General features: G+C 45.0%; 1 protein-coding gene across 4 annotated transcripts in view; it reads right to left on the bottom strand.

Moving 5' to 3' along the window:
- WTAP (WT1 associated protein) overlaps window positions 1-17801 on the bottom strand; it is a 39619-nt gene that overhangs the window by 9446 nt on the left and 12372 nt on the right. For all 4 annotated transcript variants that reach the window (XM_051854197.2, XM_051854196.2, XM_070073310.1 and 1 more), the window contains exons 3-5: window positions 15808-15863; window positions 10735-10793; window positions 9011-9138 (exon numbers count right to left, since the gene is read on the bottom strand). In XM_051854197.2, the coding sequence (XP_051710157.1) occupies window positions 9011-9138; window positions 10735-10793; window positions 15808-15863 (243 nt within the window). The remainder of the gene's footprint in view (window positions 1-9010; window positions 9139-10734; window positions 10794-15807; window positions 15864-17801) is intronic.

The raw sequence follows: 17801 nt of genomic DNA on the forward strand, positions 1-17801 counted from the left end.
AGAATAAAGATCACTGGATTGGGGCTGGGACTGGGGCATGGTAGGGTAATCCACCAGCATCTCACAGAGGTGCAAGTTCTAGTCTGGGCTGCTCCACTTCTAGTCCAGCTCTCTGCTGTGGCCTGGGAAAGCAGCAGAAGATGGCCCAAGTCCTTGGGCCCCTGCACCCACATGGGAGACCAGGAAGAAGCTTCTGGCTTTGGATTGTGCAGCTCTGGCCGTTGCAGCCAAGTGGGGAGTAAACCATCGGGTGGAAGACCTCTCTCTTTCTCACTGCCTCTCCTTTGTGTAACTCTTTCAAATAAATAAATCTTTAAATTAAAAAAAAAAAAAAAAAAAGGTTATGTCTTACTTTGCAGCAATCCAATCAATATCAAAACCCAATGTCGGCCGGCGCCGTGGCTCAATAGGCTAATCCTCTGCCTGAGGCGCCGGCACACCGGGTTCTAGTCCCGGTTGGGGCGCCGGATTCTGTCCCGGTCGCCCCTCTTCCAGGCCAACTCTCTGCTATGGCCTGGAAGTGCAGTGGAGGATGGCCCAGGTCCTTGGGCCCTGCACCCCATGGGAGACCAGGAGAAGCACCTGGCTCCTGGCTTCGGATCAGTGCGATGCGCGGGCCACAGCGGCCATTGGAGGGTGAACCAACGGCAAAAGGAAGACCTTTCTCTCTCTCTGTCTCTCTCACTATCCACTCTGCCTGTCAAAAACAAACAAACAAAAACAAACAAACAAACAAAAAAACAAAATAACACAATGTCAGGGACCGGTGTTGTGTGGCACAGCAGGTTAAAGTCACCACTTCTAACATTAGCATCCCATTTAAGCAACAGCTGGAACGCTGGTTGCTCTAGTTCTGATCCAGCTTCCTTCTAATGAGCCTGACAAAGCAGTGGAAGATGGTCCAAGTGCTTGAGCCGGCCCCTACTACGTAGCTACACAAGAGACCTGGATGGAGTTCCAGGCTCCTGGCTTCAGCATGGCCCAGCACCAACCATTACAGCCATTTGGAGAGTGAACCAGCAGACAGGAGATTTCTCTCTCTAATTCAGCCTTTCAAATAAATAAACCTTAAAAGAAAAGCAAAAACAAACGTTGGGGCAGATAGTTGGTGTAGCAGTTAAATGATACACAGTTCACCTGCATCTAAGCAGAGTGGCCTGGGTTTGACTCTGGCTCTGCCCCTCATTACAACTTCCTTCTAATGTGCACCCCGAAGACAGGAAGTGATGGTTCAAGTGGTCAGGTCCTCATCACCCACATGGGAGATCTGGACTGAGGTCCCATCCTAGCTGCTGGATTAAGGCAGGTCCAGCATCATTTTGGACCACCAGAGGGGAAATCTGTTTCTCTCTTTCAGATTAAAAAAAAAAAAAAAAAGCAAAATTTAAAATATTGTGTAGGGGCCAGCACTGTGGCTTAGCGGGTAAAGCATCTGCTGGCGTCCCATATGGGCGCCGGTTTGAGGCCTGGTTGCTCCACTTCCAATCCAGCTCTCTGCTATGGGTGAGAAAGCAGCAGAAGGTGGCCCCAAGGCCTTGGATCCCTACACCCGCGTGGGAGACTTGGAAGAAGCTCTTGGCTCCTGGCTTCGGATCAATGCAGCTCCAGCCATTGTGGCAAATTGGTGAGTGAACCCGCTGATGGAAGACCACCCCCCTTCTCTCTCTCCATCTTCTCTCTCTGTGTAATACCTAACTTGTACAGACCCTCCCTAAAAATATACTCATTCCAAACAAAAAGCTTTAATTGCTCATTCAATGTAAGGTCAGCTAAGGAGTCTCTAAGGAGACTAAAGCATGTCTTACAGTATACTGCAATGTACTGATGTCAATAATTAAAACACAGTCCCTAAAACACTGACTTGAACTCATTTACTATTAAGTTTACAAAGTCCCAATAGTCAATATTTTTAGTCATGAAAGACAGGTAATCTGATGAGACTAAATTTCACGTCCTAGAGAAAAAAAACCTTGAGAATATATTTGAAAAGTCAGTTTTATTCCTAATGCTATTCTGAGTTAACCAGCAAAAGACTAAATGAAAAACAAGAATACCAAAGGAAAGCAAAACAATGTACTGTATTTACAAGCAAACTAGTTAAACAAGTCTTATAAAATCCAATAATAACCACTACTCTGAGTAACTTATGTCCAATATTAACTAAGTAAGTGTACAAAGACTTCATGTAGACAAAGGAAGAATTCCATAACTTAAAAGGTCCAAGAGGGGCCAGTGTTCTGGCACTGTGTGGGTTAGCTGCCTGCTGCACTCTAATTGAGTGCATCTGACCCAGGTCCCTGCTAATCCACCTGGAAAAGCAGCTCAAGTACCTGGGGCTGGCTCCTACCACCAGAGGGAGTTACCGGCTCCTGGCTTCAACCTGGCCCAGCCAAAGCCATTGCAGCCATGTGGGAAATAACCAGCATAAGGAAGGCATCTTTCCCTCTCCTCCCACCCCTTTTCTGTAACTCTTTCAAATAAATCAATTCATGTTTTTTAAAAATCCAATAGATGAGTTAGTACATCAGGCAAACAGATCTATCAGGAAACAGTTAACTCCTGAGGATTCATTTTACCTTTTCTATTGTTTTGTTAATTTCAATCACTGAAGGCAAAAAGGAAAAGCTCTTTTCTGAAATTTTACTTATTTTCATTTTATCTGCAAGGCAGAGAAATACATTCCATCTGCTGTTTCACTCTCTAAATGCTGGCAACAGCCAGAGCTGGCCTAGGCCAAAGCCAATGCTCAGCAACTGAATTCCAATCTCCCACGTGGGTGACACAGACTCAAGTACTTACACTTCCTGCCTTCTAGGGTGTACATCAGCAGAAAGTTGGACTGGCAGCAGAGGACCAGGAAGCAGACCAAGCACTCTGCGATGCGATGCAATGTCCCCAGCAGCCGCAACCGCTGGGCCACAGGCCTGCCCCGAAGCTCTTCTTTTCAGCCCAACCGTTTAACTTGCTCCTCCTGCTTCATCTACCTTACTTCCACCCTTTTTCCCTTTAAATTCCTCATTTTTAAGCCTCACATGAGGCTTAAGATTTTCCTACAGTGCATACATATTCCAAAGTGACTCATCTTTTTTTTCCTTTAAAGATTCACTTATTTATTTAAGAGGCAGAATTACAGAGAAAGGAAGAGACAGAGAAATAGAGATCTTCCACTAGCTGGTTCACTCCGCAAATGGATGCAATGGCCAGGGCTGGGCCAGGCCCAAGCCCGGAACTTCTTCTGGGTCTCCCACATGGGTGTAAGGCCCCAAGTACTTGGGCCATCATTTGCTGCTTTCCCAGGCACGTTAGCAGGCACTGAATCAGAAGTGAAGCCCAGTCTTGAACAAGAACCCATAGGGGATACTGGCACTTCAGACTGAGGTATTAAACTACTACATCATAACAGTGCCCCCCACAAAAGACAACTTCAAACCTTGCCTAATAAGTAATAAAGAACTAGTGTCAACCTCATTAAAAAAACAGTATTGGGGCTGGTGTTGTGGCATAGTGGGCCAAGCTGTACCTGCGACACAGTATCCCACATTGGACTGTCATTTCAAGTCCCAGCTACTCCACTTCTGATCCAGCTCCCTAACATATGTGCCTGGGGACTCAGCAGAAAATGACCTGGATGGAGTTCCAATCTCCTGATTTTAGGTTTGACTCAGCAATGGAAGTTATGGTCATTTGGGGAGTGAATCTGAAGATGGAAGATTTCTCTTTTTCAAATAAACAAAATTTTAAAAAAATTAGCCACATCTCTATTTGATCTATGTCCTATTAAACCACTGAAAATACTGCTTCAGCCTCAACCCTGAAGCTTGAAACGGGCTTCCCTAAAGTGATCATAGTCTCGTGCCAAATCCAACATTTAAGATTAGTTTATTGAGCCTTACTTTTGCCTTTAATACTTTTTTTAAAAAAGATGTATTTATTTACTTGAAAGTCAGAGTTACAGAGAGAGAAGGAGAAGCAGAGAGAGAGAGGTCTTCCACCTGCTGGTTCACTCCCCAGTTGGCTGCAATGGCTGGAGCTGTGTCATTCCGAAGCCAGGAGCCAAGAGCTTCTTCCGGGTCTCCCACAAGGGTGCAGGGACCCATGAACTTAGGCCACCTTCTACTGATTTCCCAGGCCATAGCAGAGCTGGTTCGGAAGAGGAGCAGCCGGGACACGAACCAATGCCAATATGGGATGCCAGCACTGCAGGTGGCAGCTTTACCCGCTATACCATAGCACCATCCCATTGTTTGGCTTTTAAACTTTTTGTATCTTGTTCAAAAGACAGAAACTGATCCATCTTCCATCTGCAGGTTCATCCCCCAAATGCCCACCCCTGGGGGTGAGGCAAGCCAAAGCCAAGAACAGAGAACTCCATAGGGGTCTCCCACATGGATGACAGGGACACATGGAATGAGCCATCACCTGCTACCTACCAGGACTGCATTAGCAGGAAGCTGGATCCAAAGTGGGATGAAACCAGGAACTCTGACAGCAGACACAGTGACCAAGTGGCAGTTTACTCCAGTGTACCCCAATGCCCACCCAAAATCTTTTTTAAAAATGTATTCATCTTTTTTTTTTTGTTGGACAGGCAAAGTGGACAGTGAGACAGAGAGAAAGGTCTTCCTTTTGCCGTTGGTTCACCCTCCAATGGCCGCCACGGCCGGTGCATTGCGCTGATCCAAAGCCAGGAGCCAGGTGCTTCTCCTGGTCTTCCATGGGGTGCAGGTCCCAAGCACTTGGGCCATCCTCCACTGCACTCCCAGGCCACAGCAGAGCTGGCCTGGAAGAGGGGCAACCGGGACAGAATCCGGTGCCGACTGGGACTAGAACCCAGTGTGCTGGCACCGCAGGCGGATGATTGAAATGTATTCATCTTAAAGGCAGAATGATATGGCCAACGCCGCGGCTCACTAGGCTAATCCTCCACCTTGTGGCGCCGGCACACCGGGTTCTAGTCCCAGTCGGGGCACCGGATTCTGTCCTGGTTGCCCCTCTTCCAGGCCAGCTCTCTGCTGTGGCCAGGGAGTGCAGTGGAGGATGGCCCAAGTGCTTGGGCCCTGCACCCGCATGGGAGACCAGGAGAAGCACCTGGCTCCTGCCTTCGGATTAGCGTGGTGCGCCAGCCGCGGCGGCCATTGGAGGGTGAACCAACGGCAAAGGAAGACCTTTTTCTTTCTCTCACTGTCCACTCTGCCTGTTAAAAAAAAAAAAAAAAAAAAGGGCAGAGAGGGTGTGGGGGAATGGAGATCTTCCATCCACTGGTCCCCAAATGGCCACAGTAGTCAGTTCTGGGCCACGCCAGGAGCCAGAAATTCCCTCCTGGTCTCCCATGTGAATGGCAGGGGCCCAAATATGTGAGCCGACTGCTGTTCTCAGGCACTTAACAGGAAGGACTGAAGCGGAGTGGTCAGGACTCAAAATGCCACTCCCGTATGGGATACTGGCAACATAGGCAGCAGCTGAACCACTGTGCTACTGTGTCAGCCTCCCAAATCTTACGCCTTTTGGCATACAAGTATTTCTTTGTATGTTGTTAAAACACTACCTGTTAGAAGACTTTTTGTTTAACCTGCTCAACTCTTTATTCCATGGAATATAAGCATATTTTCCTACAGAGCCACATTATTTCATTGTTAATTTCCCTCACTGTGGTTCACAGGACGACCCAATTTTAGTTTAGTTTAGGACTGTCAGTTTCTGCAGAAAGACTCTGAGCTCGTGCAAGGGAAAGGACAATCATGATAATGAAGCATGACCTAAACCCACTGGCCAACCTTCCAGCGGCTAACGGCAGAAAGGGGCTGGAGGCGCTACCATTCACAGAAACCAATCTCAAGTCTTCTTGGTGTCCTCAATCCAGAATCCTTGATTCAAACAGACTGGAAGGAAATTTCTCTCAACCTCAGGAACGACGAAGGTGTGCAAGTGACAGGGCAGGGGCAACCTCTTCTCCAAGTCTGCAATCAGTCCTCCAGGTTTTAGTCCATCCCACCCTCCTAAGATGTGGGGCTGTGCTTCTAACTCCCAAAACTTCCATTCCCTGGAACCAGTAAACTTGCTTCTTTCGTCTTTGACACTATTCATCATTTTTTTCTTTATTTTTTGGAGGGGAGGGAAAAACTGAATTTCCTGTTTCCTATACACTTTTTCTTGTTAAATCTACCTCGTTTGTAGGTTCTATCCCAGCATCATAATGTATCCAAGTCACACCGAAAGGTAAACTTGAAAGCTACCTGTGACTCCGTCTTGGACTTCCTCATTTCTTTCCCCACCAGGGAATCAAGTCCTACTGATTCTGTCTCCAAAGTATTTACCCTACGTTCCCTGCTTCCCTGTCAGCACTGGCATTATTAACTCATTTGGACATGTTTAAGAGCCTCCCAACTGGTTATTTTAATCCTATTCCTTTTAAGTCCATCTTCCACATTCAAACCAGAGTGATCTGCCTAAAATGCAAATCCGATCAACCACATACACCTCCTCCTTAAAAATTCTTCAGTTGTTCCAAAATCCTAGGCCCTCACTCTAATTCTTTGTTCTTATTTCCACCCCCTGGCTGCATGTAACCTTTTCTTTTCCTTGCTTTTGCTCCTGTTGTCCTGCCTGCAAACCTCACCTTGCAAGAACAGATGGACTGTGTAGGGGAGAACTGTTTGGGGGGAGAGGAGGCTAGAAAAGATTTAGTCCTACTTGAAATAATCTTAAAATCCAGATTTAGGGGCCAGTACGTGGTAGAGTGGGCTGAGCATCCACCTGAGATGCTGGAATTCCATAGGGTGCCAGTTTCGAGTCCTGGCTGCTCCACTTCCCATCTAGTTCTCTGCTATGGTCTGGGAAAGCAGTGGAAGATGGCTCAAATCCATGCCCCCCAGGGGGAGACTCAAATTGAGGTTCTGGCTTTTTGCTTTGGCCCTGATGCAACCCTGGCCTTTGAGGAAGGAATCTGAAGATGGGAGTATAATCTGTGTCATTGTTTACACCTTTCAAGGGAAGGGGAAAAAAAAAGAATCTGAGCTACAATGTCAAGACAGAAAGAATTCAAGACACTTCACTAATACAAGCTACTGCTGCTGCTACTGTCCACTCACAAAACATCTCTCAGGCATCAGCACTGGAAGGTAAGACTAATTATCTGCATAAAAAGTAGATTCATTAAAGCACTCAGTGATGGAGCTGGTGTTGTGGCGTACGGAGTAAAGCCACTGCCTGTAGTTATGGTGTCCCATATGGGCACCAGCAAGTCCCAGCTACTCCACTTCTAATCGAGCTCCCTGCCAATGCACCTGGGGAAGCAGCAGAAGATGGCACAAGTTCTTGGGTCCCTACACTCATGTGGGAGATCCAGAAGAAGCTCCTAGCTCCTGACTTCAGTCTGGCCCAGCCCCAGCCATGGTGGCCATTTGGGGAGTGAACCATGAGACGAAAGACCTCTCTCTATAACTCTGCCTTTCAAATTAATAAAATATTGGTGACAGAAGAAACAGGACTAGATTGTGTTCATACACATAGTGTCTACAGTGACCAGAAATGTGTAACACTGTGGAAGATCTCAATCAATATGTATCAAATGAAAGAACACTATATAATGAGTTGAAGAAACATGTAGATTTTAAAATTAGAAGCAAGATTTGGGGAATGAACCAGCAGAGGAAAATTGTCTTTCTCTGCCTTTCAAGCAAATACATCAAAAAAAAACAAAAAAAAAAAAGAGGACAGGTCTTATGTTATGCGGGTAAAGCCAACACCTATAATGCTGGCATCCCTTACGGCACCAGTTCAAGTTCCCGCCACTCCACTGCCTGTCCAGCTGCCTGCTAATGCACCTGAGAAACCAGTGGAACAGCCCAGCTGCTTGGGCCCCTGCACCCACATGCGACAACCAAAGAAGCTCCTGGCTCCTGGATGTGGATCGGCTGTTGCAGCCATCTGGGGAGTGAAACAACAGATGGAAGATCTCTCTCTCTGTTTCTTCCTCTCTCTCTCTGCAACTCCTGCCTTTCAAATAAAAGAACAAATCTCTATTTTAAACAATTAAGAGAAAGGAGAGAGCTAATTTTTGGTAAATTTCTACATACACACAATAATAAAAGAATAGCTAAGAATATCAAAGATTTAATCTAAATGAAAGCTTGAACAATTAAAAATACAGGAAAGTCGCCACCTGCAGTGCCAGCATCCTATATGGGCACCGGTTTGAGTCCCGGCTGCTCCTCTTCTGATCCAGCTCTCTGCTATGGCCTGGGAAAGCAGTGGAAGATGGCCCAACTCCTTGGGCCTCTGAAACCACATGGGAGACCTAGAAGAAGCTCCAGGCTTCTGACTTCAGCCTGGCCCAGCTCTGGCCATCGAGGGCATTTGGGAAGTGAACCAGCAGATGGAAGACCCCATCCCCACCCCATCTCTGCCTTTCAAATAAATAAAAAAATCTTGAAAGAACAAAAAACACAGAAGTTGCTGACATCAGAATATCGTTCTACACAGAAGGGACAAGACAGCAGAAGATAAAATAATCAGACCGCTAGCCTAGACAGAGGAAGAGACAAGGAGCAAACATTCTTCTATTGGTCATACCATCAGTTATATTTGAAAAATATCCAGGGGCCAGCGCTGTGGCACAGTGGATTAATGCCCTGGCCTGAAGCACCGGTATCCCATATGGGTGCCGGTGTGAGACCTGGCTGTTCCACTTCTAATCCAGCTCTCTGCTATGGCCTAGGAAAGCAACAGAAAATGGCCCAAGCACTTGGGCCCGTGTACCTGTGTGGGAGACCAGGAAGAAGCTCCTGGCTCCTGGCTTTGGATTGGCACAGCTCCGGCCACTGTGGCCAATTGGGGAGTGAACTATCGGATGGAAGACCTCTCTCTCTCTCTGCCTCTGCTTCTCTCTGTGTTAACTCAGACTTTCAAATAAATCAAATCAAATCAAAGAGAAGAAAAGAAAAGAAAAGAAAAGAAGAGAAAAATATCCAGACTCGAAGAGCATGGAAAGTGCAGAGTAACTTATACTTACAGTACACTCTTGCATCTCTTGCTCCTTGGTCGCCAGTCGCATTACAAGGATGTTTTCTCTCCGTGCAGACTCCTGCTGTTGTTGCTTTAGTTTTTCTTCAGACTCCCTTAAGCCAGTTACATCATTAGCTGGATTAAAATTTTAAAAATCCACAACATTACAAAGAATTTCAAGACCAAATTGAACAAACCAATAGAAAGTTCAAATTACCTAATAACAGAGTGGACAAAAAAAAAATCATGTCTTTAGTTTCTACCCTATTTTTATAATAAAGATATATATGTCTGTGACCATGAGATCAACTTCATAAGGCAATGGTATTACAATGCTTCACAACTACCTAAGGGTAGACTGAATCATATAAAATAATCTGTTCTCACTGGAACTTAGAAAATCCCCATTACTTGCTACTTACAAAATCCCAAGTTACCACTTTTAACCTACTCAATAAAAATGCCAGTAACTGTATGAACAAATAGTACTTTAAGTTTCCTTAACGTTCTAAATTTTGATGGTCATGTAATTAAAAATTTAAGGGTGTTAATAAGCTTTCTGGACCTGGAAAACCATACCAGCTTCCTAATTCACAAATAGTATGTCACTCTGAACAGTGACAGACTGAAGTCGTTTAAATTATACAATTGAAGGCCGACGCCGCGGCTCACTAGGCTAATCCTCCGCCTTGCGGCGCCGAAACACCAGGTTCTAGTCCCGGTCGGGGCACCGGATTCTGTCCCGGTTGCCCCTTTTCCAGGCCAGCTCTCTGCTGTGGCCTGGGAGTGCAGTGGAGGATGGCCCAAGTCCTTGGGCCCCTGTACCCCATGGGAGACCGGGAGAAGCACCTGGCTCCTGCCTTCAGATCAGCGTGGTGCGCCGGCTGCAGCGCGCTGGCCACGGCGGCCATTGGAGGGTGAAGCAGCTGCAAAGGAAGACCTTTCTCTCTGTCTCTCTCTGTCCACTCTGCCTGTCAAAAAAAAAAAAAAAAAAAAAAAAAAAATCTACACTTGAGGCCAGCGCTGCGGCACAGCAGGTAAAACCATATGGTGCCAGTTTTGAGTCCTGGCTGCTCCACTTCTGATCCAGCTCTCTACTATGGTCTGAGAAAGCAGTAGAAGATGGCCGAAGTCCATGGCCCCTGGATTGGCCCAGCTCTGGCTGTTGTGGCCATCTGGGGAATGAACCAATGGATGGAAGAGCTACCCTTCTCTCTCCTCCTCTCTTACTCTGACTTTCAAATAAATAAATAAATCTTTTAAAAAATAAATTATACACTTGTATTGTTTTTAGCAGATTCTGGAAAATCTGTAAATATGTATCTATACCCTAAGGTTACAATTTAAGCTCTCAAAAATCTATTGCTGGTTGCTTGGATTTTTTTCCCTGCTGGACTAATAATTCATGTTTAATTCAAATTCTCATGCAGAACATGTTAGGGACACATCAAGAAAAGTTTCAAATAGCTGCATTAACCTACATATACTCTCTCAGAACCTTGCACATGATTTTACTAAAACAGTCATGCCACTATATCATCATGTCTTACCCAAAACAGATGTCTCATTCCATTTTGTTGTACCTAGCACAATGCCTGAACAGTTCTTACTAACAAAACGTTCGAATAAAATGACATTCATCTTAGTACAACCAATTATCATGTGTTCGTAATAATCTACAAGGAGACCATTCATAAACCTAAAATTTAGGAAAACAAAATTCAAACTTACAGTTAAGATCTGTGTACTTGCCCTCCAAAGCTTGGACATAAGCTTCATACTGTTTCCATCTAGTACAAAAAGAAGACCGCATATTACTCGTTACATTGAAACTACTGTGCTAGAAAATCATAGTTATAAAAACACTACAAATTCTGCTGGATGGTTTTTAATTATAAAACTAATCTAGCCAATAAACCAATTGATTTCTTTTTCTTTCTTAATTTATAACAATTTGCAACACTGGCATCCCATGTGGGCACCAGTTTGAGCCTGGCTGCTCCCTAATAATGTGCCTGAGAAAGCAACAGGGGACAGCACAAGTGCTTGGGACCCTGCCACCCACATGGGAGACCTGTAAGATGCTCCTGGCTCCTGGCTCTGGACTGTCCCAGCCCTGGCCACTGCAGCCATTTAGGGAGTGAACCAGCAGATGAAGACCTGTCTGCCCTCTACCCTATAACTCTGCCTTTCAAATAAATTTTTGAAAAGGGGGGGTTGGGCGGGCGGGAGATTAGTATTTTTCAAGACTATATTTTAAAAATTATCTAATTAGCAGGAGCAGCCCACATAAATATCATATGCTATCAGTGTGCTAGAGAATTTTCATCCTTATTATATCCCTCTACTCTATTAGTAGAGAGACCACTAGCTAGTCTTGGCAATTACTACAGATAAACAATATTTTCCCAGCAACTCTTTTTTTTTTTTTTTTTTTTTGACAGGCAGAGTGGACAGTGAGAGAGAGACAGACAGAGAGAAAGGTCTTCCTTTTGCCGTTGCTTCACCCTCCAATGGCCACCGCAGCCGGTGCACTGCAGCCAGCGCACCGCGCTGATCCGATGGCAGGAGCCAGGTACTTATCCTGGTCTCCCATGGGGTGCAGGGCCCAAGCACTTTGGGCCATCCTCCACTGCACTCCCTGGCCACAGCAGAGAGCTGGCCTGGAAGAGGGGCAACCGGGACAGAATCCGGCGCCCCGACTGGGACTAGAACCCGGTGTGCCGGCGCCGCAAGGCAGAGGATTAGCCTAGTGAGCTGTGGTGCCGGCCCCAGCAACTCTTAATGGAGAGACACCTGCCCTGAGTACCTGCTATTCTGCTTAACAGTTATATTTTCTATTTGCTAGTTATGTTATCTAGTTACATATAATTAACACTTAAAATTCAGAAAATTGTTTTATAATTTTTAAAAAAAGATTCATTTTACTTATTTGACGAGCAGTTAGAGAGAGATAGGTAGGGGGTGGGAGAAGGTTCTTCCATCTGCTGGTTCTCTGCAAAAATGGCTGCAATGGCCAGGCTGCAGCCATGAGCCAGTAGCATCTTACTGGTCTCCCACAGGAGTGCAGGGGCCCAAGGACATGGGCCATCTTCTGCATTAGCAGGGAGCTGGATCTGAAGTGGAGCAGCTGGGATTCAAACCAGCAACCATATGGAATACTGATGTTGTAGGCAGCAGTTCAACCTGTTAGGCCACACAGCGCTGGCCCCCTATAACCTTTATTTATTTATTTTTTTATTTTATTTTATTTTATTTTATTTTATTTTATTTTATTTTTTTGACAGGCAGAGTGGACAGTGAGAGAGAGAGACAGAGAGAAAGGTCTTCCTTTGCCGTTGGTTCACCCTCCAATGGCCGCCGCGGCACCGGGCTGATCCGATGGCAGGAGCCAGGAGCCAGGTGCTTCTCCTGGTCTCCCACGGGGTGCAGGGCCCAAGCACCTGGGCCATCCTCCACTGCACTCCCTGGCCACAGCAGAGGGCTGGCCTGGAAGAGGGGCAACCGGGACAGAATCCGGCTCCCCGACCGGGACTAGAACCCGGTGTGCCGGCGCCGCTAGGCGGAGGATTAGCCTAGTGAGCCGCGGCGCCAGCCTATTTTTAAAGATTTATTTAGAGGAACAAATGGGAGTAGCCAGGACTTCAACTGATACTCTAATATGTATGCTGGCACCGCACACAGTAGCTTAAACTGTTGTACAAAGCCAGCTTTGTATTTCATAATCTATAAAATTAGGTATTTCATAAGATTAAAATCAATGTACTGAGTTTCAAAAAAAAAAAATTTTCCTGAGGCCAGTGTTGTGGTATAGCGACTCGGGCCATCGCCTACAGTGCCAGCTTCCCATATGGGCGCTGGTTCAAGACCCAGTTGCTCCACTTCCAATCCAGCTCTCTGTTGTGGCCTGGGAAAGCAGAAGATGGCCCAAGTCCTTGGGCTCCTACGCCCACGTGGGAGACCTGGAAGAAGCTCCTGGCCAGGAGTGAGGCAGAGGATGGAAGACCTCTCTCTCTGCCTCTCCTTTTCACTCTGTAACTCTTGATTTTCAAATAAATAAATCCTCAAAAACAACAACAACAACAACAAAAAAAAAACTTCCTAAGACAAACCTCACTTATCTATTAAAAGACAATTGTAATTGTTCAGCCAAAGCAATACTTATTTTATGGCCTCTAAAACTTGGGACACATCTAGTTCATTAAATGTTTGGGAAAGCATACACAAGGCTCTTTGTGGCAGCTATATAGGAACTATTTCACAGGAGCAAAAAAATATAAAAACTTAAAGCAAGAATATCCACATTAAAAGGATAGAAAGCAGAGACTAGCTAAATAAGTAGCAGCTGATTTTAGATCACCAAGGGCATGAAAGAGAAAAAACACTCACCTAAGAGTTTTAAATGAAGATTCCCTAACCTCAAAAATATAAACCATATATGATGTAGTAACCTTAACAGTAACTTAAAAAAAATTTCTACAGTGATTCTTGAATGTCTCATTTTTTTATTTTTTGTATTTAAAAAATATCACAATGCTGTACTTGATAGTCTACTTTTTTTTTAAAGATTTTATTTGAAAGTCAGAGTTACAGAGAGAGGAGAGGCAGGGAGAGAGATCTTCCACCCACTGGTTCACTCCCCAGATGGCTGCAACGGCTGGAGCTGCGCCAATCCAAAGCCAGGAACCAGGAGCTTCTTCCAGGTTTCCCACATGGGTGCAGTGGCCCAAGGACTTGGGCCATCCTCTACTGCTTTCCCAGGCCACAGCAGAGAGCTGGATCGGAAGAGGAGCAGCCAGGACTAGAACTGGCACCCATATGGGATGCCGCCGCTTCAGGCCAGGGCATTAACCCGCTGCGCCACAGCGCCGGCCCCGATAGTCTACTCTTGTAATACATTCACAAGAGAACCACGGAAATTCAGAACTGGATGTAACCTTTAAAAATAACTCCAGGCAGGCACTGGACACAGCAGTTACGACACCACTCACTGCCCGCACTGGAGCGCCTTCCTTCCAGCTCCAGCTCCTTCTAACGTGTAAGCCACGAAGCAGCAGCCAATGTTCAAAGACATGCTTGGGTCCCTGCCATTCACACGTGAGACCCACATTAAGGTGTAAGCTCTTGGCTTTGGCCTAGGTTCAGTAGTTGTGGGCATCTGGGAAGTTCATCAGCAGATGGAAGATTTCTGTCTCTTTCAAATAAAATGAAAAAAATAAGTAACACTTAAAAAAATTAACTCATTCTCCTCAACTTATAGATGAAAAAGTAAAGAACATAAGTATATGGAGATGGTGAAATTCACGTTTTGAAGAATAACTTCATGTTATTAGCAATGTATTTCTTCTGAAAGCAGAACTAAATTTCTTAGAAGTGCAAATTTTGGGGTGACACTGCGGTTGAGCAGGTAAAGTTGCTGCCTGCAGCACGTGCATCCCAAGTGGGAGCCTGTTCAAGTCCCGCCTGCTCCACTTCCCATCCAGTTCCCTGATGATGTGCCTGGAAAAGCAGCACAAGATAGCTCAAGTGCTTGGGCCCCTGCTACCCACGTGGGAGACTGGTTGAGGCTCCTGACTCCAGCTGTTGATCCATTTGGGAGTGAATTAGCAGAAAAAGATCTGTCTCTCCCTCTCTCTGTAATTATGCCTTTCAAATAAATAAATAAATCTTAAATAAAAAATACAATTTTTAAAATGTTAAACACAAGGAAAAATTAAACAAAATAGCCTGTGTATGAGTTGTCTCCCGAAGAGTTCATGGAAAATGTGCATTACCTTTGTTTTGGTTTCGACAAGCTGGGAGAAATAGGAACTCCCATCACTGGTTCTCCCTCCAAATCCTTAGAACGGCCAGATAGATAAGGATGAGGCTGGGAGCCAGGAACTTAATCCAGGTCTTCCACAGTGGTGACAGGGGTCCAACTACTTACACCATCATCACCTGCTGCCTCCAGAGTGCACATTAGCAGAAACTGGACTCCAGAACAAACGCAGGACTCGAACCCAAGTAAGTCCTGTGATATGGGACATACCTGTTCTAACTGCTATGACAAATGGCAGCCCCCACATTATCTTTTATTTAATTTTTCCATGAATTTTTAAAAATACCCACGTATCTAAAACAGATTTCTGAGATCAGAGTCTTTCCCTATAGCAAGGTACACATTAAGTAAAATGCTTCCCAAGTATCAATCCTTAATACTCTGTCTCTGCAAGAGAAGAAATTCAGATCACTGTTAGTCCAGGAAGTTTCCCCAACTAGTGCTGTAGTTTGTTAAAATGTTCAATTTTCCTCCATACTTATATAATGAAGAACAGGCCACTGGGGCTGGCCCTGTGCACAGCAGGTGAAGCCGCTGCCAGTAACAATGGAATTCCACATGTGTGCCAGGGTTCAAGTCCCAGCTGCTCCACTTCTGAGCCAGCCCTCTGCTAATGCACCTGGGAAAGCAGTGAAGATGGCCCAAGTGCTTTGGTCCCTGCACCCACTTGGGAGGTCCAGAAGAAGCTCCTGGCTTCAGATCAGTTCAGCTCTGACCGTTGCAGCCATTTGGAGAGTGAACTATCAGATATAAGACCTCTTTCTCTCCCCCTCTCTGTAACTCCACCTTTTAAATAAATAAATAAATCTTTAAAAAAAATGGAAAAAAGGCCATTAAGGAATCTGTTCCAATCCGGTATCAGGTGATATGAGCAAATAGTAACATTAAAAATGAAACATATTTGACATAAAGTATAAATACTCAATGTAGTCGAAATATAATATTTTATAGAAAGCTTGTATTTTGGATAAAAGAACATTTACCTTAGAATTAATTCATCTCGTGCCATAACTTTGAAGTCTGTTTCACTTAGTCGAACCTATAAAAAAAATTAAAAGATGAACTGACTGCTATTCCTGAAGACAAAGCTCTACCCAAAAGGGGCCTACAGAACAGCTCTGTACTGTGAAACACAAATGGTTCAGCACATATTATCATTTATTTGAAATCTTGTTTTACTGGGAAGGTGAACTATTTGTAACAATGAGCATCTTCACTTGGGAAATGCAAATTAATTTTCCATGGGACATTACTACACACTGATTAGAATGGCCAAAATAAAAATAATAGCACCAAATGTTGATGACAAACTCACACACTGCTGGGAAGACTGTAAAATGGTACTGCCACTCTAAAAAACTGTTTCAAAGTGAATGGATGACCCAGTAGCTGCCCTCTTAAGCATGTATTTTCACTTATTTTTTAATTTAATAAATGTGAATTTCACAGGTACAGCTTCTGAATTAGTGATTCTTCCCCCCATACCATCCTCCCACCCCCACTCCCATCCTACCTCCTACTCCTTCTGCCATCCCATTCTTGATTAAAATTCATTTTTAATTATCTTTATATATTAAGCATGTATTTTAAAGAAATAAAAATATTCACAGCAGTTGCATTTTTAATGTCCCCAAACTGAAACTACAATAATGCCCTCTCAGAAGTGATTTATTTTTTTGACAGGCAGAGTTAGTGAGAGAGAAAGAGAGAGAGAGAGGGAGGGAGGGAGGGAGGGAGGGAGGGAGGGAGGGAGAAAGGTCTTCCTTCCGTTGGTTCACCCCCCAAATGGCCGCTACGGCTGGCGCACTGAGCCGATCTGTAGCCAGGAGCCAGGTGCTTCCTCCTGGTCTCCCATGCGGGTGCAGGACCCAAGCACTTGGGCCATCCTCCACTGCCTTCCCAGGTCACAGCAAGAGAGCTGGCCTGGAAGAGGGACAACTGGGACAGAACCTGGAGTGCCGGCGCCACAGGCGGAAGACTAGCCTAGTGAGCTGCGGCGCCAACCGAGAAGCGATGTTTAAACTATGATACACTCATAGCATGGAATACTACTTAACGGTAAAGAGTAACAGATCAAGAGATACATGAAACTACCTAGATAAACCTAAAGGAAAGTAGCTGAGTGGAAAAAAATTCTAAAAAGATACATACTACAAGATTTCCTTTATATAACACTGGCAAAATAACAACTATAAAAATGGAGAACAGATTAGGTATTGCCAAGAGTTAGAGAGAGAAAAGGTGGATACGGTTACAAAGGAATAACACTGGGAGTCTTGGGGAGGTAGTTCAGATATGTATCTTCATTGGTGATGGTTACACAAAGCTACGTATGTGATAAAACTGCACAAGCTACACACAGAGTACTTGCTAACTGTAAAATCAGAATCTCTGAGGACTGTGACATTGTCAATTTCCTTGTTTTCATTTTGTTGTTCAAAATGTTTGGAGTCACCCAATACGTTAACACTGGAGGAGGCTGAAGGGAGCAGAGAGTCTCCCTGTACATGTCTCTGCAACTCCAAACTCCCTGTGACTCTGATTATTTGAAAAGAAGTTAAAACGAAGGAGGCACAGGGCTGACGTCGCGGCAGTGGGTTAAGCCACTGCTGTGATGCTGGTATCTCATACCTGATGTGAGTTCAAATTCCAGCTGCTCTGCTTCCCATGCAACTCCCTGCTAATGTGCCTGGAAGGCAGCAGAGGACAGCCCGAGCACCTGAGCTCCTGCTACCCATGTGGGAGGCCTGGATGGAGTTCTTGACTCTAGTTTTGATTCAGCCATGGCTGTTGTGGGGATTTGGAAATGAATCAGCAGATGGAAGGTATCTCTTTCTCCCTTTCTACCACTGATTTTCAAATAAATGTATCTTTAAAAAAAAAAATAAAATCTGATTAGCTTCCCTTCTAAGACACTTAAAAAAATTTCCTTAAAAATACATTTTGGGGACTGGTGGTATGGCAGAGGGTAAAGCCA

The sequence above is a fragment of the Oryctolagus cuniculus genome, chromosome 5 (genome assembly GCF_964237555.1).
Source record: "Oryctolagus cuniculus chromosome 5, mOryCun1.1, whole genome shotgun sequence".
NCBI classification, from domain to species: domain Eukaryota; kingdom Metazoa; phylum Chordata; class Mammalia; order Lagomorpha; family Leporidae; genus Oryctolagus; species Oryctolagus cuniculus.